Below are 28,000 nucleotides of genomic sequence, written 5' to 3' on the forward strand. Positions count from 1 at the left end.
AAAACTCATAAGCCTTGGGGTACCAACCTGTCCATCCAAAGTCAGTCATATTGTGTGGTTGTCTATGCCTATGCACAATTCTAAGATAAAAATCTGATGCTTATAATAACTATACTGGATGTGCCTATAGCAGTCTTTAGACAGAAAAAAAATTGTCATATGAGAAGCTTCTTTAAAAAAGGTAAAATTTATTTTTCACAGTTCTGGACTATTTCCACTCCTTGCCAATGCTGCTATGTCTGTCAAGCCAACATTATTGAGTCTGTATGAGATTTATTACCTCCCTTTGGGGAAAACACTGAAACCGGGACTGCAAGGACTGTTAACTGGGATTCTGCCTGGGTTAGAGGAGGGATCAGAGTATTATGAAAGGTAAGGATACTTATGTTAATAAAGTGATATGCTTCATCTGGGAGTGTTTATTGTAACTTTTCACTATGTACTTGTATGTGGATTTTATTGTTTTCAAAGTGGTTGCTTTTAAATTTAATGTTGTCATATTGCAACAGAATGGTATGGTAGGAGGTTCTTAGCATTAATTAGGAGAAATGAACTGTTAGTTGTTCCTGCTAGTAGTTATGGAAAGGGAATTGGCATTAAGCAGGCTTAGTATTATGTGCCAGTCTCTTCTCCGAGGGAGCAAGCAAAGAACAAGAGAAAAGGGCTTTAGATTGTTCCAGGAGAGGTTTAGGTTGGATATTTAGAAAAATTGCTTCACTTAAAAGTTTGTCAAGCATCAGAACAGGCTGCCTGGGGAAGTAGTGGAGTCACCATGCCTGGAGGTATTTATAAGCCATGTAGATGTGGCACTTTGGGACATGGTTTAATGGTGGATTTTGCAGTGTTGGGTTGGACTCAATGATCTTGAAGATCTTTTCCAACTTAAACAAATTCTGAACATGTTGTTCATGAACAAGAGTCTTCTATGACTCTTGATATGGGTTGAAATACATAACTGTAGCATCTGGGCTGCTGAGGTAGCATCTTAACATATTAGAGGATGAAGTTACACTCCATCAGTTGGAATTCTTGGAATTGTTCACATGCTTACATATTCTTGATATTTCCAACTTCAGAAACTTGAATTTTCACAACTTGTACGTCAAGAGCAGTTCAACACTGTCTTTTTCTATTTCTGTGTAGGCAGACACACACACACAGTGTAGCTGGCATCACTACAGCAGGGAGCAAGGTCTATCCAGCTTGCCTCCTGGGGCCTGCCAGAGGGTGGAGAGGAGCTGCCACATGAGTTGGAGGAAATGAGAGCAGGGGAAGGGATTGCTTGTGCTCAAAGAATTAGGGTATCTTTATGCCTTGCTATTACCAGATGGACTCAGTGCAAGGAATGAGAGGGCAAAAGCCATCTGCTTTGATTCCTTTCTTGAGCAGCTATGCTTTCCTGGTGTCTGTCTGAAACCTCTGTCTGTAGCAACACTTGGCTTTAAGAAGCAAATGAAGGAGTTATTTGGCTCTTTGAACATAAGGAGTACATAAGGAATATATAAAGAGAAGCTGTGGGCAAGCCAAAAGCATTTTGCAAGCCAGATTGGTCCACAAGCTTGCTAGCTGGATTGCTCTGTTCAGGCTGCATTATAAGCCTCAGTGTATAACTGGTCCTCTCTTGGTCTCTCAAAAGGAAGTTCTGACCTTCCTGTAACAATTAATACTTTTAAAACTGTGGGCAGGGTCAAGAGCTGTAAGAGGTGTAAGCCCTGACGCAGCTGGCCTGTTTTGCTGCAGGACAAACACGCTGCTGGAGAAAGTTGCCTCAGCCGTGGATCAGTCGGCGTTCTACAGCGCTCTCTGGGGGAGCCTCCTCACCAGCCCCGCCGTGCGCCTGCCTGGCATCACTTACGTGCTCTCCCACCTGAACAGGAAGCTTTCCATGGAGGATCAGCTCTACATAATTGGCAGCGACATCGAATTAATGGTAATGTTGTCATGGAACAATGAACTTATAATAAGTAACAACATTGAAGTTACTTATTATGTAATGTCTTTGGTGGTGGGGGGGATTTAAATGTGTTCCCTCTCTTTGAACCTGGCCTTTGAAGAGATAAAATGCACGTTTATTATAGCTCCAGTTAAACTGATGTTTTGGTGCATAGTAGGAGAGTTTCAAAGCTGAATTAATGTATCAGAACTGTTTAGGTTCTGTGGAAAATTTTCCATTCATTACAGGCTTCAGATAAAAGTGGTTGAATTTTGTTGCAATTTTTGGTTCCTTTTTTTTCTTAAAGATGTAGAGAATAATTTTGTCTTTTAAACTTAAGATATTCATTGGTAATATTCAAAAAGCAAAAGCTGTTTCTATAGTTTAGGGGATCTGTTGATTTTATATTTCCTCAGTTATGAAATTTTTTATTTTCCTATTTTGTCTTGTTTCATTATTTAAAATTTAAAATAACTTCATTTAGTAATTATCATTGTTTGTGAATAACTGTTCCTATTTTTGAGTGCTGTCTTATATCTACCTCCTTAAAATAATAAATAACTATTCTGGGGGGGGTCTGCCATTACTTCAGGTGGAAGCAGTAAGCACTTCAGTGCAAGATACCAGTGTTTTAGTACAGAGGAGCACATTGGACCTTATCCTTTTTTGTTTTCCTTTCCATATGAGCCAGGTAGGTTATTAACTGGAGAGATGAATTGACAAATTCCTAAATGTATTTCACTTCTTATGTCAGTAGCAGTATTTGGTTGGTTTTTGTTAATGATTTTCTCCAAGCTCCAACAAGAGTCACATGTAGGAGTTTCTCTGATAGATTTAGCTATTCTCATCTCTGCTCTTCTGCTTTTTAACTTGATGTGTTGACTTTGAAGTTAAAGTTAACTTCTCTGTATGTAAGCTTGAATTATGTTTAATCTATGCAGAAGCTTTTAATTTGCTCCAGTTTGATGAGAAAGCAAATTACTTGTTAATTTGCAAGTTTCCAATTCCCAGTGTTCAAAATAAGCAAAAGTTAATCCTCTTAGCACAACAGATTCAGAACACTAGAGAATTGAAAATGTTTTTTGGTTTTGGGTGAGTGGTTAGCCATAGCATTAGTGGGAGATAGACCTTACAACTTCTAGATAATTTTTTTTGGACTGCATTTATTGTTAGTTCTATCCTGTTTTTAAATGATCCATGAATTATTTAACTCCTAGAAGAAAACTTATACAAGACTGATTCTCATATTTTTAGAAATTAGGAAAAACCTGCACTTTTGTGTAAGAAAGAGCTGTGTTCTTGCTTGTGGAAGGACTTCATTCACATTTATCACTTACTATAGGAGTATTTGGAGTGTCTCTATTTAGGTACTGAAATGTTGAAATTATCAATACAACATTTTTTCAATATTAAAACTTACACGACCATTTAAAATAGTAAGAAACTGAAAAAGTACTTTAATTTTTTTTTAAACTGGATTTTAATAATTTTCTTCTAAAGCTTTTGCCTCATAGTAATATGAAATGTTTTGTAATAAAAAGGAGCTGTCAAATCTGTTATTTTTGCTGTTTTTAAAGGGTGTGTGTTAGTATATAGTATCTACTCCAAACAATAATCATATTTTGGTTTTCTAAGAGCAAGATTTCTTGTACTGTGTGGAATTCAGAAATGTCAAAACATGAAACTAGCTAGGTTTTAATGAGCATTATGCTGCTAACACAGAAAAAGCATTACTTTTCATAGTTAAACTTAAATGTGTTTCTAACTTCTTCAGGCGACGCGTCCAGACATGATCAGAATTTTGTCAGCAGCCCTTCACGTAGTGCTGCGCAGGGATATGTCCCTCAACCGAAGGCTTTATGCATGGCTCCTGGGTAGGTTTGTATTTCATCCCATTGGCACGAAAAGTGGAGGATGGGCTGGATTTTCCTTATCCATGGAGATAATTGTTCCAATATTCTTTCTCCACTACTCTGGAGAAAGAATCTTGGAAAAATGAAATACTCAATTTCTTTCATAAGAGGGAAAGGCACTTTTTATGGACACAGAAGATGAAGAATAGTCATCCTGGAACTCATTCCTGTCATGTAAATTGTTGATGCATTTTCTTCTAACAGCATTATGGGCCACATTCAAGGGTAGAGCCTGGTGTAGTAGGCTCATGGAAACAGGCACTCTGAAACTTTTTCTCTAAAAACGTAGACTGGAGAAAACAGAGAATAGGCATTATAGAGTGTAAATGGTAGCTGGAGCACAACAGTATAGAAGGTAGAAAAGAATGCTGAAGAGCATTGGTATTACAGTATGCAAACTTCAAAATTCATTAGATCTTTGCCTCATTGAATTAACAGATCACCAATCACTTCGCAACACCTTTCTGGAGTAAAAATTGAGTAATTTGGAATACAATTCTACCAAATGACAGAAAATCAATACAGTAGAAATTTAAATTTGTATACAAAACCAGCATATAGTTAAAAGAGGGTAGCAGAGAGTTACAGCTATTAGAAGACTCTTGACCATTCAGAGAATAGTTAGAAGACCAGAGATTAGAAAATTTTAGAAAAAAAATTAGAAAATTTTGGAAAAAAATTCCTCTTATTCTTGTTATTTTAAGGAAATGAAGCCTGTAGTCACATGAATCTGATCAGTTACTCTTTAAAGCCATTTTGAAAGAAGTCAAAAAAGTTCCTAAGTGTGTCCCAGGAGCTGGAGACTGAATGAAGAGACATGAAGTGACTTCTCTGTTTGATATGTGTTGCAGTCTGCTGTTACCTTCTTTGTTTGACTTCCCAGCTCACCAGCAAGCACGTATGTGCTTCTTGGGCTACCCAGAACCCTGCCCAGCTGATAGTTATGATGTCAGGGGCAGGCAGCCTGGCGTGGTGGCTGGGGAGGAAGGATGCGAGTAGCAGAGGGCCCTGAGAGAGAGCTGAAATTATGAGAAGGGAAGAAGTCAGCAACAGTGTTCTGCATGAGGGGATTGCTTGTGTTGCTGTAGTGGTTTAGAAGTTCAATATGAGAAAATCCTGCCTTCTTTGGTTAATCATTCTTCAAGACATTGACTTGCAAGGTATTAGTCTTTTAAAGAAAGACAATGAAATGCAGTGTTGTGCTCCATACCTGCATTTTCAAATCTGGGGAAGAAATAGTTTCTAGATTAAACACTGCACTCATGTTTCATCTAAATTTGATGGATTAGATATGTCTTTTGCTATTATTGAAAAAGGTATTTCATGTATTTAAAATATCATGCTGCTTTTTTTAGTTGTAGAATCTTCATATATAGCTATTTCATGAACATAGTCTCCACAGAAAGTCATGCAACGTTGGAGAATACTTTTACAGTGACTTCCATGTCCTGTGTTGTGAACAGCTACTTCATCTATTTGCTAGATATTTGAACAAACTTTCTGACAATATTGGATTTTTGCATTTTTTTTTTCCTTTGGATGTTGTGCTGCTTTTCCATAATCATGATATTCTATTCCTAATATAAGACATTGCAGATGGAGATCAGTTATGTTGAAAGACTGTCTTAATTCTTTTGTTCTGTGTGGAATTATTTAATTCTGGTGTGTGCTATTCCTTCTTGTTGTTTTACAGCTAGAGGTTACCTATTAACATTCTCTGTGAATAGAAATGGCATACATCTCCTTAAATCAGGTTATCTTAGCCATTGTTAACCAATAGATTTTTTTTCTTCCTTAAGCCTATTTTTTGTGCAATTGAAAACTTACTGGGAAAAGAAAAGAAATTTACATTACAAAGGTCCATCTTGTTAATATAATTTTGAACAAAAAAATATTTTTTGTAGTATGACTGATATTCTTTCTAACACATCACTGTGTTTTGATTATCATCTCTATATACTTAAAACATTGAATTTTGTGTTCTCATTAATATTGAAATATTTTTTATGTGACAGCTTGTGGCTTTATTTTAAGGATTGTGGGTTTTGCAGCATTTGTGAACATTTTTCAGTTGTACGAGATGTAATTGGTTGATAATATTGCATAAAACTAAATTTTTGTTATTTGTGTGCAAACTGCTTGTGTAAAAATATAACTTAGTTTCCCTTATTAAATTCTATAAAATCATCTTTTTCTTGCCGACATGACTTGGACTTCATACTGGTAAGTTAGCAATGCTAGTGTGTGATTTCTAGTTTAAAGAAATTGGCAATGTGTTCTATTAAACTGCAAATATTTATCTGCTTTGTCTTTTGTTTGCTTGAAGGTTTTGATAACAATGGTGCCCTTGTAGGACCCAGAAGTACAAGGCACAGCAATCCTGAGGAGCATGCCACTTACTATTTCAACACCTTCTCTAAGGAGATGTTAGTTCAGGTAGCTGTACAGTTTTATTTATACAGTTTTCTTGAGGCATATATTTTTATAAACAGATCCTGTTCAAAATTGCTGTAACTTTATCTTTTGACTTGCCAATGCAATGTGACAATGTAATCTTGTCTTTTTGTGATATTTGTGTCCTATTCTTCCAAAACATTCTCAGTGGAAAAATGAGGACCTCTAGAATAGCAGGATGAACAGAACAAATATTAGATTTCTCCCTCTCCTTTTTCACAATGAATGAGGTATATGTGGATGTTACTTGATTATGAGCCCAGCACACTGGAGCCTGTTCTTTCATGAAACTGAATTGGAGAATTCTCTTCTGTAGATATGGGAAACTCCTCTGTGTCTTGGGAATCAGAAAAAAGTTATCAGATGGCACTCAAACTCTGTATTAAAAGGGTCTTTCTTTCCCCTAGGGAAAGGGAGCATCTTCTGCTCTCTGTTGGCAGCCAGGAATAGTTGAGAAAATTGGCAGTTAAACTAGTTTACCCTTAAAGCCTTCCTATGTGAGCTGAGATCGCTGGTTCTAAGAATTGTGTTGCTTTTCTCACAGTAATCGAAATACAGATGTCTTTTAAACTTCTGTGAGTCTGATATTGAAGTCAGGGAGACATTTTATCTTTAAGGCAAATTGATAAGGTCAGGATTTTTCTGAGTCAGAGCTGTGATGCTATGTATGGGAATGGCAGTGGCAATTCTAACAGTAGTAGCTGACAAGAATATTCAGCTCATCCCAGTTCAAAGCTGACACCCAGCACAGAGCTAGCACCTTCAATTTTATCTGAAAGTTGTGAGATCTGCTGTTCTACTGATGAGGAAGAGCCCTCAGAATTCCAGTATTCCACAGCAAGGACCTTGTTGGCACTCTCTCACCCTTCGCTTATCACATTTCTGCCTTCCTTAGCAGACGATTCAGAAATTACTCAAATGTAAAGGAGAGGCCTGAATGAGATACAGTTTCACCTGTACGTTATATAAAAAACCATAGTGAGCTTTCAGTGACATTTAGGCATGGTTAATAGTGAAAGTCTTTTTAAATCTGTGCATCTTTCAAACTTAATAAGTGTCAATAAAGCTTTTCTGTCTAAAGAATATGGACATCAGAATGTATTCTGTATATGCCTTGCCTATACATAATACAAATGACATATAGCTTCTGAAACCTTTTGCTGTCTCTTGAAAGACTTGTAAAGCATTGCTCTTTTCTGCCTTATTCTCTAGCAGTCTCTTTGTGTTCTGTTTTATCCAGTCAACTCATATCTTATTCACAGATACAATGTACTGATAATTCTGGCCTTCTAAAGACATATGAAAGCACAGAAGAATTTTCTTTTAAGATATTTGATGATAATACTTGGTTTGTAGCAGATAGCAAGGCCAAACTGGTTTTCATGGCTCTTTCTTATCTTTTTTTTTTCTTCTTTGTCCTTTTTTTTTGAAACTGTAAAAGAAACAAACTATCTCAGACAGTCAAGTCAGCCAGGCAGAAAACTAAGCAAAATCTGTGATCATCTCATGGGGCTTTTTTTAATTCTGCAGCTCATTCCCTAACCTGCTTTGGTATAGAAACTCAGTCTTCCCATTTATTTCAAAGTTGTCATTGTTATTTAGTCAAGGAAGTTTTCATCCTCGTGAGTGAGGATGTCACAGGACAGATGGTGTTTATTAAGCCCTTAATATCTACCTACTTTATCTTCTCAAATAATTTGTTCATTAATGCTCATGTATTCTGTTTTATTCTTAAGAAATATTGAGTTACCTGCCTATAATACTCTGTTTTGATTTTAAATAAATACAAGTTAACAAGTTCTGTTCTGCAGAAATGTTCTCAAAGGCAAAGTTGAGAGAACTTAATAGTGGGAGACTGAGCTGCAGCAAGATGAAATAGTGGTCTGCACTACTGAGAATTTTCCCTTTATGTGCAGCTTTTATTACTTTTTATCTTTCTTATTATTTTCCTGATATGTTTTTGCTCTTTGTAGGCAATGGTTGGAATATTGCAAGTTAATGGACAGGGAGAAGAAAGCACATTAATGCAAGACTTAAAGCCTTTTCGAATTCTTATCAGTTTGCTGGATAAGCCTGAACTGGGTAATTTTCATTTACTCTTTTTAATTTGTTTCATGTGATTCTGCTTTGAAATTTTTTCTCTTTTTTATCAAATTGAATAAGTTATATGTTTAGTACTGTCAGGTTACCCAGATTTCTTAGGTCTTCCAAGCTGTATCTATATTTTGTACTTAATTTAATGCATTCATCAGATTTACCTTTTACCAAATGCCATTTCTTCTACTTTCTACACAGGAAACAGTAAGTCAAAGTCTTAGAGAGAACTAAGTGCGTGTTGGAAGATGTGCAGATTGGATCTTTTTCATTTCTTTCATCAAATAATGACTTTTGCTATTATAGATCTCAGCTATTTCTTTTGGGAATAACCTGTTATTTCTTTAATATACACACAGAGAGGATAGATATTGATAATGAAACAGTTAATTTTTTTTCAGAAGAACTTATGCAGAGGAAGCAAATCTTTTTTTTTTGGTTTTGTGGGTGGTTTATTGGGATTTCTTTTTCTTTTTCAATTTTCCCTCCCCTATTTAAAGTGTTTAAATGCCCTCTTTAGCAGATAAGGGCTGAGGACTATGGGACAAATGTATTTACAGTTAAGGCTTGGATATCTTGCCTTTTTCTTTGGAATACGGTTTTGAAGGTGAATGAAAAAAATCAAAATAGTTTTTTAAATCCATAATCAGATTTGAGAGTGGGATAATAAAACCATAAAAATACGATAATTAAAAGAATTGATCAGGACAGAAGAACTACAAGGAACAAAATATGTGTCAGAAATTTGCCATCTTCCTTGTAATTTATGTTTTCTAGGGATCAGTCTAAATGTTCAGAGTAAATGTATATGTTAAGATTTCATGAAGAAGCAAAGCTTTGAGGATTCTTTCAGCAAAATGAGGTAGAATAATCGAAAAGGATTTTTGCTTAACTCCGTGAGCATACTCTTACTGAAGGCAGCTCAGTGAGATTAGGAAGCACATAAAAAATGATTCCTCAAGCAGGATTACTTTTTAAATTCCTTTAAAAAAATTTGGAGTTTTTTTCTTCAAAATTGAGATTTAGCTGAAATCCAAAGGAGGAGCTGTTTATAGAATCATAGAATGTTCTGTATTGAAAGGGACCTTACACATCATCCAGTTCCAAAGCCCCTGCCACAGGCAGAGAAACCTCCCACTAGACCAAGTTGCTCAAAGCCCCATCCAACCTGGCCTTGAACGCTATCAGGGATGGGGCATCCATGGCTTCTCTGGCAGCCTGTTCCAGTGCCTTATTACCCTCTGGGTAAAGAATTTTTCCCTAGCATCCAAAGCAATCTAAATCTCTCTTCTTTCAGTCTAAAACTGTTCCCCCTTGTCCTATTCCCATCTGCCTGTATAAAAAGTCTCTCTCCCTCTTTTTCATAAGCCCCATCTAAGTACTGAGAGGCTGCAATGAAGTCTCTCTAAAGCCGCCTTTTCTCCAAGCTGAGCAATCCAAATTGTCTCAGACTGTCTTCATAGGAGAGATGTTCCAGCCCACTTGGTATCTTTGTGGCCCTCCTCTGGACTTGCTCCAGCAGGTCCATGTTTCTATGTTGGGCATCCCAAAGATGGATGCAGTACTCCAGGTGGAGTTTCACAAGAGCAGAGTAGTTCAGAAGCATTCCCCTTGGCCTGCTGGCCAGACTTTTTCAATGCAGCCCAGACTGCAGTTGGCTTTCTGTGCTGCAATTTGCACACTTTCAAAAATACTTCCAAAAGTACCCTGCAGACTATATCCTGAGCTAAAAAAAAACCTGTCTCAAATTAAAAAGAAGGATGATGCTCAAAATATTTTATCTTGTATTTGCATTTAAATATTTGAGTGTATTGTCCATATGCTAAAAGCATGAGGTAGCTTAGGGGTGAGTATTTCAAAGTATTTTGACTGAAAGGCACCTCTGACCAAGAATCCATGAAGTCCATTTCCATGTTACTGAGCTGAGCTAGTAAAAGGGGTGTGTTGGCTTGAACATGATGTGTCCTGCTGTGACTGCACAGCTTTTGCACTCAGTGTGTGTGCACCCAGCTGCCATTGTACACACACTGAACATGGGGCTTGTGCTTTGTGTACTCCCAGGCACTACAGTTGTCTCAGTGTTTCTGGAATGCAAACAAACCAAACCTTCTGACATTCAGGTAGTTTATGAGATTGAGCCAGAAGAACTGTTGTGGTTTCAATGACTAAAGCTAGCTAATGATTCCAATAGCTTTCAGCTGAGGACTGTTGACAATGCTATAATTCAAGGGTGTGACTGCTGGTATTTCTCCCTAGGCCCTGCCATTCTGGAGGATGTGTTGATTGAAGTGTTTCGAACCTTATATACACAGTGCAAGGCAGAACTGGAGCTTCAGACAGAACCATCTTTCAACAAAGATCACACACAGCTAAGCAGGTAAATAATGAGTATAATGTATTTTGTATTAAATAATGGATCTTTGTTGCTGGAACCGTGACTGTCAAGCGTGAGGGACTGTGACATGTTTTCTGCATGATACAGGATCTATTGACATTAATTGAAATTTGTGTTCAGTGCAAAGGTGTGAAGTGGTTGGCTTTTTTATTTTAATTTTTTAATATTTAGCACAGTTTTTATTCATCTATGACAAAAATGCTTGTTTGATTGATTGTGATATTCTTTATATCTGTGCTCTTCAAAAACAAAATTGACTGAGTTTTCTTGTAATAGAAAAATGAAGACTGCTACAAGAGAGCTGGGGAGTGGGATATAGACTCTGAAGATTTGAATTAGTATTTTGAAAGCTGGAGAGGACAGGGATGTTCAAAGCTGGAGAGAGTAGGAAACAACTGTAGGAGCAATTATGGTAAAAACAGATCTATTAAAAATGTGGTTAAAAGACAAATATTAAAGAAAAGATAGAGGAGAAACCTAGCAACTGTGAAAAGACATTGGTATGAGCAGCCTGCCAATATCCTGAGCCCTTGAGCAACAGCTACTTGTAGGGATGGGAGGGGATGGGAGGAGGATCATTTGTCAGTGTTACTTGACAGTGGGTAAGCTCACAGGGATGTGTAGTTATATAACTTGAAAAATAAGTATAAAAATATGAAATGTTCTTTCTATTTTCTTTCAGCAAACTGAGAGAAAACAAGAAAACAGCAGAATTGATCAAAACTGCCAATCTTCTGTTCAATTCCTTCGAGCCTTATTATATGTGGGATTACATTGCTCGTTGGTTTGAAGAGTGTTGTCGGTAGGTGATAATATTTAATCTCTGTATGGGTAATGTTGAAGTTAATTTTTGTTTTGTATACATTTTTCTTCAAAGAAGTCAGTCTCATGAGATCATTAAGCCTGTAAGTATTTTTTTCCTCCCATCCCTATAATTTCAACATTTTGGCCAGTTTTCATCAGATGTGATTGTGGGTCTTAGCAGTGTGAGTTCTCATAAACTCAGTGTCTGGGTTAAATCAAGAGACAGAATTAGCCCCTCTACTGAAGGACAGACTCCAGAGTGACCTCAAAACTAAATTTTGTTCTGTCTAGCCAGTACAGGATTACTCATTGTCCAAATCACTTTTGGTAAAATTGATAGATTTGCCAGACACCTGATGTGTCATCATTTGTCCTGCTCTTTTAGGGAAAAAGAAGGGTGGGGATTCTGTGCTTGACAAGCAGGGCTACAGGAGAAAATAGCAAAGCATAAATCAGGAAAGTTGAAAATATTAACAGGAGGGAAGGGGATGAAGGGACCACAGAAGAGCAGGGATTTTTGCTGTGGCAAGGGGTAGATGATTTAGAGATGTCAAATGAAATTAGTAGAATTTTTTTTTCTATTGCTTATGGAATTTCTTGATAAAATATTAAGATACTTGGACATGAATTTGTCTATGAGTCAATAGTGAGTAACTGTGTTTGTGTCTTGGGCTACATTGTGAGGACCATGGGCAGCAGGTGAAAGGAAATTATTTTTCCTTTCACTTAGTGTTTCTAAGGACAGACGTGGAATATTGTGTCCAGCTTTGGACACGCCACCTGAGGAGAAGTGTTGAGAAACTGAAGAGAATCTGGTAGAGAAACTGCTAAGCTGGTCAGTTATAGGACATTGCATTGAAGGTTGAGGTAGGTGAGTTTTTTTAGCCTGGCAAAGAGGGAAATTGAATGGCACGTTATGACTTCCTGAAAGGCATTTGCAAAGTTCATACAGCTATACTTTTTATAACAGCTGATGGAAAACAAAGGACAGCAACAAGTGCTCACTCAAGTGGTCAGGTTGGACTTTGAGAAAAGCTTTGCTAAGAGCATGCGCAGCAGTGGAAGAGGTGGAACAGTGGAAGCCAGGAAGGCTGTGGAACTTTCTTGTGAGATTTCCAGAACTCTGCTAGACAGAACTGTGGACAAATTTATCTAGTGTTTTTAGCAGTCCTGCTCAGTGTGAGAGGTTGATCTAGATGTCTATGACTTGATTTTTGTGTGTTGGGCTGAATTGCTAACATAAGGATAATCATCTACAGCCAGGTAACATGCAGGTGAGTATTTCACTACATATAAGTAGTGATACTGTCATCATGGACACAAAATTGCATTATAAATAAATACAATCTGGAGAATTGTTTTTGTTAAGGTTTTTTCCTGCACAAGCTGCTCTATTATCTAAGTTTTTGTCTTCCATGCTCAATTTTTTGCTGCTTGGATTTCCTTATTTTACAAATGAAGACTGTTTGTTTGTTTTACACCAAAAGGCTGGTTCCGGCTTTTTCTGAAAGGATGGCATGAGGCCAAATAAGCTACTTAACAGTGAAATGAGAAATTGCTTATTGGTTTATAGTGATTATCACCCAATATATATAGCTTTGCATTAAGTTACAGAAATATGGTCAATGTAAGGGGAATGAAAAATATTGTGAAACTCCATTTGAATTTTCCAGGAGGACTTTACATGCCAGACTTCAAACTGGGCCTGGAGGTGATAGTGAGCAATCTGAGTTACCTCTGACAAATTTCTGCTTGTTAGTGGATTTTTTGTTGGATATTGTTTCTTTGGTAAGAATTCCTTTATTCATTACTAACATTGGGATTCTGTATATTTATGGTCTGCAGAAATACTATATATACTTTATTAATTGATTTTCCTGAAAATATATTGACATAAATTGACATTAAAAGAAGTTTTTGGTTCATTGTATGATTCTTGGTAGACTGGTTAGACATAACTGAAATGGGTTTTATGATGCTTATAACTGAAAATTTTAATCTGTCCTCATTTTCTTTTCTGTGTATTCATTGCAGGTATAGTCTTTTGTAGTTTGATATGCTAGTTTGAATGTGCAGCTTTCTTTTAAGAATCTTTTAAATGTCATAAGATGTATCTTCTTTTTCTGTTGTCATTGCTTAATGTAGCAAAGACTGTTGGAACTGTTTTTCTATAGCTGTCTTTCCTCAATTCTTTGCTTTCTCATTTCAAAGCCTACTAGAAGTATGAGAGTGCTGTGTCAGGTATGGCAATCAGCCTGTTCTTCCTTTAGCTCTTTACTTGTTTATCTTTCATTCTTAAACTTTTATCTTAAGATTAATAAAGTAATAGTAGCATTCTTCAGCCTTCTTATGATGTTTTTAAATGTATTTGTTGTATAATGAACAATATGTGCTAGTTTGAAAAAGAGCTAAATATATTTCTATTTGTTTGTTACCCAACTTTAAAGTTAATTTTATAAGTATTTTTTAGTAAAGCATGTATTTCTTATTCATGGATATTAAGATGTTAATTTTCCTTTTTCCATGTTCAGTATGTTTAGAACAGAGTTAAGCAAATGATAGGTAGCTCTGTTATAGAAAATAAATTTCAGGATGGAATTTGGTGTGACAATTAACAAGATTTTATTATTACTTTACTACTCCTATTACTAGGAGACTTACATTGAAATACAGACTGAACACTTGCCTCAGCTGTTGCTCAGGATGATTTCTGCATTGACAAGCCATCTTCAGACTTTACACTTGTCTGAGCTTACTGATTCTCTCAGACTCTGCTCAAAGATCCTTAGTAAGGTTCAGCCTCCATTACTCTCTGCTGGTACAGATGGTATCCTGCAGCTTCCTACTGGACAGAGCAGCTCCATCAAAGAATGGGAAAGTAAAAAGGTAACTGATTAGGTTTTGCAGCATCTTGCACAATTGCTTCTTATGTGGAAAAAAGAAAGGAGTTTTGTACAGCCTGTGTTGAACACCCTACAAGTCTTTGATTAGATTTAGATATCACAATATATGTGAAACCTAGGTAATCAAAATAACTCATAATTGTGGTAAAATTTCTTGATTCTTAGGGATTTTTACCCAGATATAATACTATACATGTGTAAATCACTTCAGAATCAGGGCCTAAGAAACAACTAATCAACTAAAGTTTGTAAAGCACATCAAGAGTATCATGAAGTAAAATAACAGGACTGAAAAGAATTCATCATTTTGGTTACGTATCAGGCATATGTTAATTCTCCTCTCCCCCAATTTATGTGCATTGGTTTAATACCCATCACATATTTAACTGTCACTGTGAGGTTCTTAGAATAATGTATTAAAGAAATAAAATAAACCAGCCAGCAACTATTTCTCTTTTATCTTGGTCCACTTTGTTCTATGCAGCCATGGCTATGTGAGGTATGTTAAGTGACATGCCCTGAAATCCTTGTTTTCCAGCTGAAAAAACTTAAAGAACATCATAGAATAAATTAGGTTGGAAGTGACAGATGCAGGGCACTGCTAAAAGCAGGGCTGATTTCAAAGTTAGGTTTTATTTTATAGCTAGGTCATGTCACTCTGGATCATATTTGTCTTAATTTTGAATATTTCCAAGGATGAAGTTACCATGACTTCTCTGTACAGCTTGTTTGTTTGCACTGTTAATTAATCAGAATTTCCAGTGTTGATGCTTGTGTTGGTTGCCTTGTGTTCTTCCACCGTGGATTTCTGAGCATATCTCCATCTTTTCAGCTGCCTAATGGGAACTCACAGAGAGCAATAGAGCCTCTTCAAACCCTCCACAGCTTTTAGCATTCTTTTAAACCAAGTAAATCCAAATCTCTGAGCATCCCTTCAATGTCAGGAGCACCTGTGGTGACTTTGCATTGGGCATACTCACTACATCAGTTTCCTTTGTAGTAATGAGTGCAGAATTGGATAAAATATTCTGCTTGTGGACCTAAAATTGTTTAGAGGGGACTAATTACTTCCCTTCATTTGGTGATAGTACTTCTGCTGATACAGTCCTGGATGTGGCTGGTCTGCTTCACCAAAGGAGTCCACTGCTGGCTCACATTCCCATTGTCAATTAGGACTCCAGCATCCTTTATTCAGAACCCTATCCTTATTCTCTCTAGCTAATTGATACCTGCCTTGTTTTGTTCTTTTGGGGTTTTGGTTTTGTTTTTAGTTTGTTGCCTTTTTTTAAAAAATAAAGCCTGTTTTAATTGAATGATATTGCCCTTTGAACTTTCAGTGGCCTTCTGCTTCCAATTACAACTGTCTCATACATGGTCATGGTTTCTCTTAAGAGATAGTGAAATGATTTGCCATGCTTCTAATCACTTTTAGATTGTATTTTGTAAAATACAATAGAGACATAGTCTCTTCCAGCTTTCTAGTACATTACTTTAACCATTTTCTGCAGTAATATCTCAAATTTCCATTCTTCCATCTCTGGTTAAGCAAGACATTATTCACTGTAAATAATAATGTCACTGTTTCTATTTATTAATGAAAAGGTTTTTCATACTATTACATAAAGTTCAAGTTCTATATTTAACACAGGTAGTGCTTAGAGTCAAAACAACTTCTGGGCCTGTTAGGTCTCAGTCAACATCTGCCATTGCTGGTAAAATGCAGGATTGGAAGTAAGTGGGCACCTGCATTTAGGGCCACTGACTGATGCATTTCTATTCCAGTTGTTTCCGTACCTCACATTCTCACCAGGAAACAGACTGCCAGTCACTATGACTGAAAAGGGCTGGAGCAGTGCAAAAATCCACTGTGGGTGCTTTTTCTGAGTAAAAGCCATTCATCTATTTATGCATATTCTGAATTATAAGGAATTAAGACATATAAGTCATGAAGAACTGTTATTGTTGCAGCAACCTCTCTTTCTCATTTTGAGGAGATGATTTATTTTCTTTTTATTTGCAAATGATTAGTAGTTTTTAAATGAAAAGTTTATATATTTTTGTAATTATAACTTTGTATTTGATGATTTATGATGCTGCATAAATTAATAATATCTATGCCTATGTATTTCAGCATTCTTTCATAATAGAGTAGACATAGTTATGATATGAAGAAAATGTTAAAACCAATAACATTTAAATATTTTTCTTGATAAACAATTTTTTTAATGTTAGCTTAGTCTGGCAGGCTCACGGAAACACCAAATATAATTTTGCATAAAATGTATTTGTATGAATACATTTAAAACTCTGGAATAAAATTGTTACTTTCAAATGAAGACACTAATAAATATTGTTTTGCTAAGACCTAAATAACCTGTTTTGAACAGTCATTAAACTTTTATATTGCTCAGGTGCCATCGGTGTCACTTGAAAATCCTAATGATGTGTTTGAAGATGGTGAAAATCCTCCAAGCAGTCGATCATCAGAAAGTGGATTCACTGAGTTTGTGCAGTACCAGGCAGATACAACTGATGACATTGACAGAGCACTGAACGAAGGTCACAGTGCCCCTGGCATCCCTATTGTTGGTAGCACATCCTCAGAGACTGAGACAGCATCAACTGTGGGTTCTGAGGAGACCATTGTGCAGCCTCCTTCCTTAATGACACAGGGGACAGCAACTCGCAGTGGGAAAACAATCCAAAAGACTGCAATGCAGTGCTGTTTGGAATATGTCCAACAGTTTTTAACCAGATTTATCAACCTGTATATCATTCAGAATAATTCCTTGTCTCAGCCCTTAGCGGCAGAGCTTCCAGTAGATCCCACTAGAGCACAAGGACAGGGCACAAAATGGGACAGAGAATCACAAGATGATGCTAAGGTGAAGAAAACAACCAAGAAGAAAACACCAAAAGAATACCTTCCTGCCTTCATTGCTGCTTGTCAGCTCTACCTTGAATGTTCGAGCTTTCCCGTTTACATTGCTGAGGGAAACCGCACTTCAGAGCTACATCCTGGGAAGCCTGAAGTTGGTAAGCTGCACTCTCATTTGTTCTTTGCTTTTTAAATAATCATTTTTATATTTCTGCCAAAAAATTTAATGTAATACTATTGTGTTTTGTGTGTGTTATTGTTTGCTGTTCCTCTCAGAAATCAAAGTTTTCTTCTCTGTCAACTAGTTTGTTTGCAAAGCAAATTATTTTCTCATAGATTTTTAAGAATATTGCTGGCATGGAATTTGACAGTAATTAATGTTGGGGTGAAAAATATAAATTAGGCTAAGTGAAGCCTGTGAGTAGAATCTATATTGTTGAGTCTTCCTCTTTACTGTATGGATCCACAATGTTTTATTTGTCATATTGCAATAGCCACAGCTCACATCAAATATGTTTTTAGCTTCCTTTAATCAGTTTTGGATTGATGTGCACATTGTTCACTTTGGCAATACATGGAAATTGTAAGCTACTGACCAATAAAAATCATACCAGCTAAGAAATTTAATTAATTCTACTTCGCTCCTATGAAAGGCTCAGTTCTTGCAAAAAATTCTTCTATAATTGCATTAAGAAACAAAATAAACATGATCAATTTTGGTGAGGTATGGATGTGTTCACAGATAGATGACACTGTTCAGGTACAGACATTATTAAATCACTGAGTTATGGATTACTGTAAATTGTGACATTTTAGAATGAACAATTTTACAGTTTCTAAAGTCTTCAGTTTACAGTTCCAAGTTCAAATCCACTTCTGATCTGCAGTCTGAGAGTTGCTTCTTAGAAATGTTTTCATGGTGGATATGCTTGGAACATGCAAGAAGTAGTAACACTAATTTTGTCTAATGTCACAGTCATCTCTGGTTTTATTTTTTTCTAGGAAATTTCCTAGTTGCAACTTTTTGTTCTTATTTAAAATTTTCAAATCAAGGCTAAGTGGTGAGCAGTGCTTGGAGATGAGTAGTTTCTTTGGTTTTGGAAGCCAGCTTGTAAACGTGACTGCTTCTGTTTTTGTGGTCTTTAAGATGTGTTGTTTATGTCTTCATTTTAGGCCGGAGCAGAGCATATATGTGCCTTTGTAACATCCAGACATACAAAATATTTGTCAGTTGAAGGCAGCTTGGTTGTAGCTGTTTATTAGTTATGAGCGTGATAGTGGCAAAGATCTGGTACCCTTTATATAATATCTATCTCAGAATATTTGTGCTTTTATATCATGACCCTGAAAATGCTAGATGTTTATTTATTTATTTCTCCCAAACAGCCTACAAATGAGTGTTGTGTCCAAAGACTAAAATGTCAGCTGTTTGCTTATTACTTTTTGGTGCACATAGCACTTGCTTATTGCTGCCTTGTGCACTGTAGAGCAGAGAGGCTGTAGGGCTTGAGTACTGTGTGCCTTGTGTGAGGGCAGTGCTTCGAGGAATCCCTTTCACTTTTGGTAAATGCCTTGGATTTGTGTTTCTTGTTCATCATCTGAACCTTCCTATTGTGAGTTATCATTTGCAGTCTATTAAACAGTGTAACTTTGAGGAATAAGCATCAGTTGTAGGTGGGTAAAACCAACAGGAAGGATTTTGTTTCAAATGTAAACATCTGTTGTATAGAATGTCAGGGCAGATGGGAATAGTGCTGGGCCTACTTCCCATAACAGAGAATTGCCCTGGAACAGAGAATGGAAGAAGGTAGTTTCCATAATTCTCACACTATGCTATCTGTTGATATGAGGCTTTTGTACTGCAGAAGAGGCTGTGTTTGTTGAAGGGTTCCTAAATTTGGAATGATATGACCCTATAGCTCTTAATCACTGGTCAGTCTGTTTATTTGAAGGAGACAAGTTAATCTGATATTTAATATAATTGTCCTTTAATTCTACAGTATGCCTAATTTCTCAGCTATCTTTATTGAAGAAATTAAAAAGGGAATTGAGTGAAGCTGAAAACTATGGTTGTATCTGTACACTCTAGAATACAATATGGAATTGTTAGGTATATTTAGACTCCAGTGGAGCTGTGGATATAAATTAGAAATTGCATCATTCTTCTCTTGATTCTAAAAGGGTTCTGTATTTGTGCCTATTAAATAACACTTCTTCACTTGTGTCTGGTTCTGGTTATATTTGCCTTTTTGGGAACATGATCAATAGAGTCCTTTTGAAGTTTTAAGAGAAGTTAGTTTGGTATCTCTAAAATAAAAGGATGCAATATTCACTTGGAGAGTTGACTGTGAACTTTAGAGAAAGACACTTCCAGTATCAACCTAGAGTATGGCTTGATAAAGTGAGAGGAGAGTAAAAAGGGGGAAGCAACCACCTACAGTGAAAACAGAGTATGGTCTAATGGATCATAACTCTGCACCAAACCATTAATTTTCACAGAGACTTCTATTTTTCAAATGTTGCCAGGCAAATCTATTTTTGTCAAATTAAAATTAGTCTGCATGTATATAATATATTTTATTATCCTAGGCTCTATGAAATATATTACAGAATTATTCCAGACTACTATCTAGGGTGTTAAGAGGGTTGACCTTTGCAGGTTCCTGATTGCTGGTGAAGAATTTTGTGAAGAAGAAAAGTGAATGAAAGGATGTTCTAACTACTGAAAGTCCAGTTTTGTCTGAAGTAGGAAATCATCTGAATGCATTTCCACAAAATTTTTCTCTTTCTTGTTAAAATATTTCTATTAATTTTTGATTACTAAATGTTTGAAGTGATGCAGTATTGCATTCTTAACTGGATTATTTTTAAGATACATCAGGAAGTATCTTCCTCTTGCATTTTCCTAAATGGACAGGTTAAAATATGAAGGGACAATTGCACATATATAGTTATGGAATACAAGAGGAAAATTCCATAATATTTAGATTGTTAAATAAATGCATAATCTGTGATTTTTGTTTCAGACTGTGAACAAGTACAGCCTCCACTGTGGCTACAGACTTTAATGAATGCTTGCAAGCAGGCAAGCAATTTCAGTGTTCAGGGTGTCACAATTTCCCTCGTGATGGACTTGGTTGGATTGACTCAATCCGTTGCTCTTGTCACTGGAGAAAATCTGAACAGTGTGGAAACTGCTCAGCCTCTTAGTCCTAACCAGGGGAGAGTGGCTGTTGTCATCAGACCTCCTCTTACTCAAGGCAATCTGAGATATATGGCTGAAAAGACAGACTTCTTCAAGGTTAGATGCAGTGTCTCATTGCTGTTTTCTTTAGACTTTTTCTGTCTGGTGAAGAATAAGTCTTGGCCCCTTTACCATCCTTGATATGCTAAACCAAATTTTCTTGCTGAATATTTTGATAACATTTATAACCTGTGTTAGAATCTATATGAAATACACAGTAAGTTTGCTTCCTGCTATTCTCTTACTGACCACTTGTGTGAAAATCCTTTAATTGAATAGTTTAAAGATATAAACAAAACCTGATTGAATAGCAGCATTAATCAGCAAAGGTATAAAACTGGGATGTGCATAATGTAGGACTATGTAAACAATTTTTGCATTTATGTAATTCATGTAAGAAATCTTTTACAAAAGATAATCAGCAGCAGGTTATATTATGTAGTTAATTATATTTCAATGAAAATTTATTTCTGTTCTGACTTCTTAACAGGAGTTGTTTTTGTAGTAAGTTATTGCAGTGTTCTGAACAATTCCTTCTGTTCATACAAGGGGAACCATTTTACAGATTGCCTCTTGGTCACAGGTGTCATCAGATGTGATGTCTCCCATTGTTGCATGGAGCAGAACAAGACACGATAGTCATTCACTTGTCTCTTGCAACTTTTCTTTTCATGTACAAAGCATATAGCTTTAACTCTTTGGGACCAGCTGGGTGATGGAACTCCTCAGCATCATCAGAAGAGTGTGGAGCTCTTCTACCAGCTGCACAACCTCGTGCCATCTTCCAGCATTTGTGAAGATGTTATTAGTCAGCAGCTGACTCACAGAGACAAGGCAAGTTGCTCATGTATTTACTTAAAGATGAGTAAAGTATATACAGAAATATATTTAGATAAAGGACCCCTCAGAGGAGGGTATGAATAACTTCAATATTGAAAGAAATATTGCCTTACATTGTTTCAAAAGTTACTTTAGGTCTGTGATGAGTCTCTAGTTCCATGCTAGGCAACAGAGGTTTTTCACCATTCAGCAACAGACTTATGCAGGAGACTTTCTCTCTTACCAAGGTCATGTGATGCTTCCCAATACTAAAAGCATGTGCTTAGTTTTTGCTGTTGTTAGCAGGAGTTCTTGTCATGACAGGTACTTTTTTTTTTTTCCTCACCTAGAAATTTGTTTCACATAGAGGCTGTCAATTTGACATTCAACTTGAGACCTGTGTATTGCTTTAAATTTCAGGTATATGAGCAATTTTCACAGCTGCAACAGTATGAATAGAAGGGAATTACTTGCTCACACATTCTAGCAACTCATGGTTGTGTGACTTCAGGATTGCTTACCTTTTTGCCATTCTAACAGAGTTACCAGGTCAAGAAGAGTGAATGTGAGCCAGTCTGTCAATCAGTGCAGTTCACAGCTTGCCATATTGCTGAAATTGGTGATGATTTTTAGTGTCACTTAGGCTGCTCTGTAAACTGCTGTGACTGTGGATGTAGAACTTGCTTATTTCTGCCTACCTTCTGGAGAAAGCAGTAATTTCTTACATCTTCACAGCATGGATTGCAAGGGCTTGCATGGAGTCATCTCAATGTCTTTGGGAATTGGTATTTTCACTCTATTCAATAACTGTCAGTGTATTATTTTGTGTAACTGTATGCATTTTGCAGTAGTCTTATGGATTATTTTCCTGTGAGAAACATATTTTTCTAAATACAAGTGATGATGTCTCTTTTGGTTTTTGTTTTTGGTGTGAAGAGGTTGTTCTTTTTTTAGTTTATTTAGCATGAACTGTTTGGTTTTTTTGTAATTTTCATAGCTTTTACCTGAAGTTTCCATTATTGTGGCAGATATTGGATAGATAAGAAGCTGTTGCAAAGCTTCTTAAGTTTTATGATGTAAACTAAGTCTGGAAGTAGGTCAGATTGTTAGTGGTTTCAACATTTTTTAGTTTTGTCTAACTTTGGTTAAAGGTACAAATACCTACAGTTCATGTCCTATAACCATATATTCTAACAACAAACAAGTGAAAATCTTTGTCCTTGTGTCTTTGCTTATCATTTAGTAATTTAGTTTAAGCCCTTAGAGTACTTGAAGTAATTTTGATTATTTATTTGGTGTAATTGTCCTGATTGCTGTGCTTTGTTCACTCTTACAAAGGCTTACTAGATTCCTTGTCTTTTTGGATGAAGCTGTTTTTGTACATGTGTTCAAGTCATATCACGACATTTACTGTTGTTTGCAGCCTTGCTGGGATAACTCTTTGCCTGGATCAGCCTCAGTAAAGAGAGAAACAGAGAAATTGTTACTTTATACCATTTTTACCATTAAATATCCTGAGCTGGACTTCAGTGATCCTTGTAGGTCCCTCCTAACTCAGGATATTCTATGATATTCTGCATATTATTGCTATGACTGTATTAGTCATTATGAATCCTTTGGGCAGTAAGCATGTCCTATTTGTTCTAGAGTTAAATTTACATGTTAGTGAAGAGCTCAATCTACATATCTAGCTAGAAAATTATTCTGTTTCTTTCTAGTATGGCAGTAATGGAATGAAAATAAGTTGAATAGAAAGAGACAGGGTAAACTTTAAAACTAAGGCAAGATGGAGATAGGAGAGAATCCTTTCATGGTACTTAATTGCTCATAGGCACCTATTGTTGGCTTCTACTGCTTTTAAGATTAAAAAATAGTACTTTAACACATAATCAAAGAAGTAAATTTCATTATATCTTATATCATTTAGGATGTTGTATGACTTTCTTTTTCCAGTTCTTATCAGAAGTTTGACATTCTGACAGATCTAACTTATGGTTTGGTTCACAGAAAGTAAGAATGGAAGCTCATGCCAAGTTTGCAGTGCTATGGCATCTCACACGAGACCTTCATATTAACAAATCTTCTTCCTTTGGCCGCACCTTTGACAGGTTGGTGATTGCAAGTCTGATTCAGTTGAAATAACTTTACTCCAAAATCTTTATGGTATTATATGGGCAACATAGGGCATTGAAAAATTGAAGAACTACAGTGTAGAGGTGAAAGGAAGGTAGAAGAACAAAAAATGAATTTGTGGACAGGAATTTGTGTTAGACAAAATTGTTTTCACAGTGATGACTACGTAAGCTGTAAATTTTTCCTGGAAGGTATAAAGAGTGTGGGGAAGGAATGGTGACAATATTCATTGACCATCACTGTAGTTAAAATCACTGTGGTGTATATTGAGTTTAATGTCTGAGTTCTTGCTGTGTTTTGATAAATACAGGAGCAGGTGAAGGAAAACAACCCAGAATTGAATTATGTTATGTAGAAAGTAACAGTAAAACTAAAAAAAAACTTCAAAACCAAATAGCAAGCAAGTGCTAAAACATGAGTTTTTTTGTTTAATCTGTGTTTTGTGTAAGAGGTCATTTATGGCAAGCAGCAGAGAATTTCTGTTTTGTGTTCTGGTATTGGACTACTTTCCTAGAAAAGACTGAAGATCTGGACTCTGAATGCTCGTGTCTTCCTCAGCTAGCACAAATGTTGTGGAAAATTTTATTTAGATTTTGTATTGCATGCTTAGCTGTAAGATGTAGAGTAAAAAGTTTATTTCTGTATCTTATGCTGTCACTCATTGCATAAATGGTGATAAATTCTGTGCATACAGCTAAAAGCTTATGAACATGTACTGCTGGGGAATGTAAAACAGTAGGTAAAATTCAGAGACCACTATATATATTGTTTTTCCATGTCTGAAAAGGATTCTCAAGGCTAAAACTGTTAAAAGAAGAAAATAATGCTTGTAGGAACTGCTGAATTGTGAAGTATATTTCTCCTCTCTGTTCTTGAAGACAAGAGCTTTGAATGTTTTATTTTCCATATATCCTTGTGAATTGGCTTTTAAAATTGTATATTTTTAATGGCATACCACTTACAAGACAATAAAGGCTTGTTATGCAAATAGCTGTACAAATACTTGATCTTGCTACTATTAGAGCAACTGTTAAAAGTGACTTTGTTACTAGCTCTTCCTGCCCATTCCTTCATTGGACTAGACTAAAAATATAAAGAGCAGGTTCAAAGCTTTGATTCCAAAGAAAATACTGCTTTGTATGGAGGAGAGACTGGAGTATGTACTGACATTAAATATGTCATGTATGAGATTAAAATGGGATTACTCTGTGTGTAGTGTACAATATCCACCAGATTGTTTCTTCTTTCCATTCTAGATCTTTGTTTATCATGCTGGACAGCCTCAATAGCTTGGATGGTTCTACTTGGTCAGTGGGACAAGCCTGGTTAAATCAAGTGCTTCAAAGACATGATATTGCAAGAGTTCTTGAACCTTTGCTCCTGCTGCTTCTCCATCCAAAAACTCAGCGAGTGTCAGTTCAGAGAGTTCAGGCTGAATGTTACTGGACTAAATCTCCCAATCACCCTGAAGAAGAAAATGAAAAGCAGTTCATGCAGAAGTTCAGCTGTGCTGATGGTATGTACACAAGAAGCCTGTAGGAAGTTTCTTAATTTCTTTGCTTGCTGTTTACATGCAATGTTAAAGTCATAGTAGAAATTTTTGAGGGTAACTGGAAAAAGTGTTGGAATAACTATGGCTTATATTTGCATTTGTGTGTATTTTCCTAATTCAAGTTTGTGTGCCCCAGGTACTGTTTAAAGTTGTATTGTTTTTATATTAAAATGCTTTGCAAGTATTTTAATGCAGAGCATTTTGTTACATCTTACTGAGACTTGGTAGAACATAAGAATATGGCTTGATGCTTAACCAATAAATTAAACATTTTTGTGAATGACATGGGGCTGGCTGAAAATGTACCAATAAGTTTTGAAGGTGTTTGCATGTAATGCATAATTTTAGTTTAGAATTCACTAATTCTGTTTCTCATGAAAACAAAAGCAGATAAGACTGGATAATGTTTGACAGAGAATTATGTTGTTTTGCTAAGGTGTACTGCTAAAGCAATTTTGCTTTGTTGTTGTGAACTTGTCATTTTCTTATTAAGGTATTTTTTCTTCTGTGAAATAGAAAGATACTATTTACCATCCTTCATGCCTTCATGATTTGAAGTCTCAATAATAGTTTAAATTCTAAATTTTAATTCTGAATTCTTATTCTGAAGAACAAAATCTCATATGTATACATTTTTTTGTGTTCGTCAAGCATTCTCCCACGTGCCTGTAAGCCAAGAACAACTTATTATACCTAAAGAAGGCAATGAGAAGCAACTTGGTGTGGATGAAATGGAGAACTTCAGCCTGACCGTCAATCCTCTGAGTGACAGGCTTTCCTTGTTAAGTACCAGCAGTGAGACCATACCAATGGTTGTGTCTGATTTTGACCTTCCTGAACATCAGGCTGAAATACTGCAGAGTTCTGACTCTGGCTGTTCTCAGTCATCTGCTGGAGACAGCATCAGTTATGAAGTGGAAACAGAAAGCCTGAGTGCTCAAGATAGCTCTCAGACTCTAAAAGAAGACTCACCTGATGAAATCGTGCAACAAGTGGTTACAGATCTTATATGCCAAGTTGTAAGTGGTCTTGGAGAAGAAGTTGAACCAGTTAAAGAGAGCCTGCACTCTGAGGATGCTTCATGTAAATACAGCTCATTGGAAAGCTCTGTAGAAGTTACAAAAAGTGATGATCAAAATATTCAAAGTAGCCAAAGTAGTTTACTTAGTAATGACAGCTCACAGTTACTATCAGCCTCAACTGAGACTGGACTTGAGAGCTTAGGAGATGAAATGTCAAGAAATAACTCTTCACCTTGTATTGCAGAAAGCCAGCAATCCTTCTCTGATCTTACTCTTTCTTCCACCGAATTAAAGTCTAGAAAACATAGCCACAGTAGTATTCAGTTCAGCTTTAAAGGAAAGCAACCAGAAAAAACGTCAGAAAAAGAAACAATTGTTAAAGAAGCTGGTAAGCAACCAGGTGCAAAACCTAAGGTAAAAATAGCCAAAAAGAAAGATGAAGAAAAGAAGAAAGCACAAACAGAAAAGCTTAAACAAACTAATGTCTTCTTTAGTGATGGTCTTGATTTAGAAAATTGGTACAGTTGTGGAGAAGGAGAAATTTCAGAAATAGAAAGTGATGTTGGATCCCCAGGAATGCGAAAATCTCCTAACTTCAATATTCATCCACTGTATCAACACGTGCTGCTTTATCTCCAGTTGTACGACTCTTCAAGGACATTGTATGCTTTTTCTGCAATTAAGGCAATTCTGAAAACAAATCCTTCAGCTTTTGTAAGTGCCATCTCCACTACCAGTGTCAACAATGCATACACTCCTCAGCTTTCATTGCTCCAAAATCTTCTAGCTAGGCATCGAATATCTGTAATGGGCAAGGATTTCTATAGTCACATCCCAGTGGATTCTAACCATAACTTTCGGAGCTCTATGTACATAGAAATTCTCATCTCCTTGTGTCTGTACTACATGCGGAGCCATTATCCAACCCATGTTAAAGTAACCTCACAAGACCTCATAGGAAACCGCAACATGCAGATGATGAGTATAGAAATTCTGACACTCCTCTTTGCTGAGCTGGCAAAAGTGATAGAAAGCTCTGCCAAGGGCTTTCCTAGTTTTATTTCAGACATGTTGTCCAAGTGCAAGGTTCAGAAGGTGATCCTGCATTGTCTGCTGTCTTCTATCTTCAGTGCCCAGAAATGGCACAGTGAAAAGATAGCTGGAAAAAACATAGTGGCTGTAGAAGAAGGCTTCTCTGAAGACAGCCTTATAAATTTTTCTGAGGATGAATTTGACAATGGTAGTACTCTGCAGTCACAACTTCTGAAAGTACTTCAGCAGCTGATTGTGCTGGAACACAGAGTAATGACTGTGCCTGAGGAAAATGAAACGGTGTTTGACTTTGTCATAACAGACCTGGAGCACATTGGTCCCCAGCAGCCGATGACTTCTCTGCAGTATTTGCATTCCCAGCCAATAACCTGCCAAGGCATGTTTCTGTGTGCAGTGATACGAGCTTTGCATCAGCACTGTGCCTGTAAAATGCATCCCCAGTGGATTGGCCTTATCACTTCTACGTTGCCTTACATGGGAAAAGTTCTTCAAAGGGTGGTTGTTTCAGTGACTCTTCAGCTCTGCAGGAACTTGGATAATTTAATTCAGCAGTATAAATATGAAACTGGATTATCTGATAATAGGTATGTGTATGTAGAGGTATAATTTTTTAACTGAATTTGATTGTTTTGAATTACTCTGCTGTCAGATTAACTCATTTGAAAAAATTACTTTTCTTTTAGGCCTCTCTGGATGGCATCAGTCACTCCCCCAGATATGATTCTCACTTTATTAGAAGGGATCACAACAATAATTCATTACTGCCTCCTGGATCCATCTACACAGTATCATCAGGTGAACTT

The 28,000-nt window shown here is 36.4% G+C and overlaps 1 protein-coding gene across 1 annotated transcript in view; it reads left to right on the plus strand.

Annotated features, from left to right (window-relative positions):
* Window positions 1–28,000, plus strand: part of DOP1A (DOP1 leucine zipper like protein A) — a 60,358-nt gene that overhangs the window by 14,924 nt on the left and 17,434 nt on the right. Inside the window, exons 5-22 of the mRNA XM_063150570.1 lie at window positions 202–372; window positions 1,741–1,930; window positions 2,526–2,624; window positions 3,708–3,807; window positions 6,200–6,282; window positions 8,274–8,382; window positions 10,651–10,771; window positions 11,472–11,591; window positions 13,267–13,381; window positions 13,805–13,834; window positions 14,246–14,479; window positions 16,908–17,532; window positions 20,401–20,675; window positions 21,300–21,452; window positions 23,445–23,545; window positions 24,827–25,086; window positions 25,774–27,781; window positions 27,881–27,992. Coding sequence (XP_063006640.1) covers window positions 202–372; window positions 1,741–1,930; window positions 2,526–2,624; window positions 3,708–3,807; window positions 6,200–6,282; window positions 8,274–8,382; window positions 10,651–10,771; window positions 11,472–11,591; window positions 13,267–13,381; window positions 13,805–13,834; window positions 14,246–14,479; window positions 16,908–17,532; window positions 20,401–20,675; window positions 21,300–21,452; window positions 23,445–23,545; window positions 24,827–25,086; window positions 25,774–27,781; window positions 27,881–27,992 — 4,906 coding nt within the window. The remainder of the gene's footprint in view (window positions 1–201; window positions 373–1,740; window positions 1,931–2,525; window positions 2,625–3,707; window positions 3,808–6,199; window positions 6,283–8,273; window positions 8,383–10,650; window positions 10,772–11,471; window positions 11,592–13,266; window positions 13,382–13,804; window positions 13,835–14,245; window positions 14,480–16,907; window positions 17,533–20,400; window positions 20,676–21,299; window positions 21,453–23,444; window positions 23,546–24,826; window positions 25,087–25,773; window positions 27,782–27,880; window positions 27,993–28,000) is intronic.

This window comes from Melospiza melodia, chromosome 3, assembly GCF_035770615.1.
Source record: "Melospiza melodia melodia isolate bMelMel2 chromosome 3, bMelMel2.pri, whole genome shotgun sequence".
NCBI classification, from domain to species: Eukaryota; Metazoa; Chordata; class Aves; order Passeriformes; family Passerellidae; genus Melospiza; species Melospiza melodia.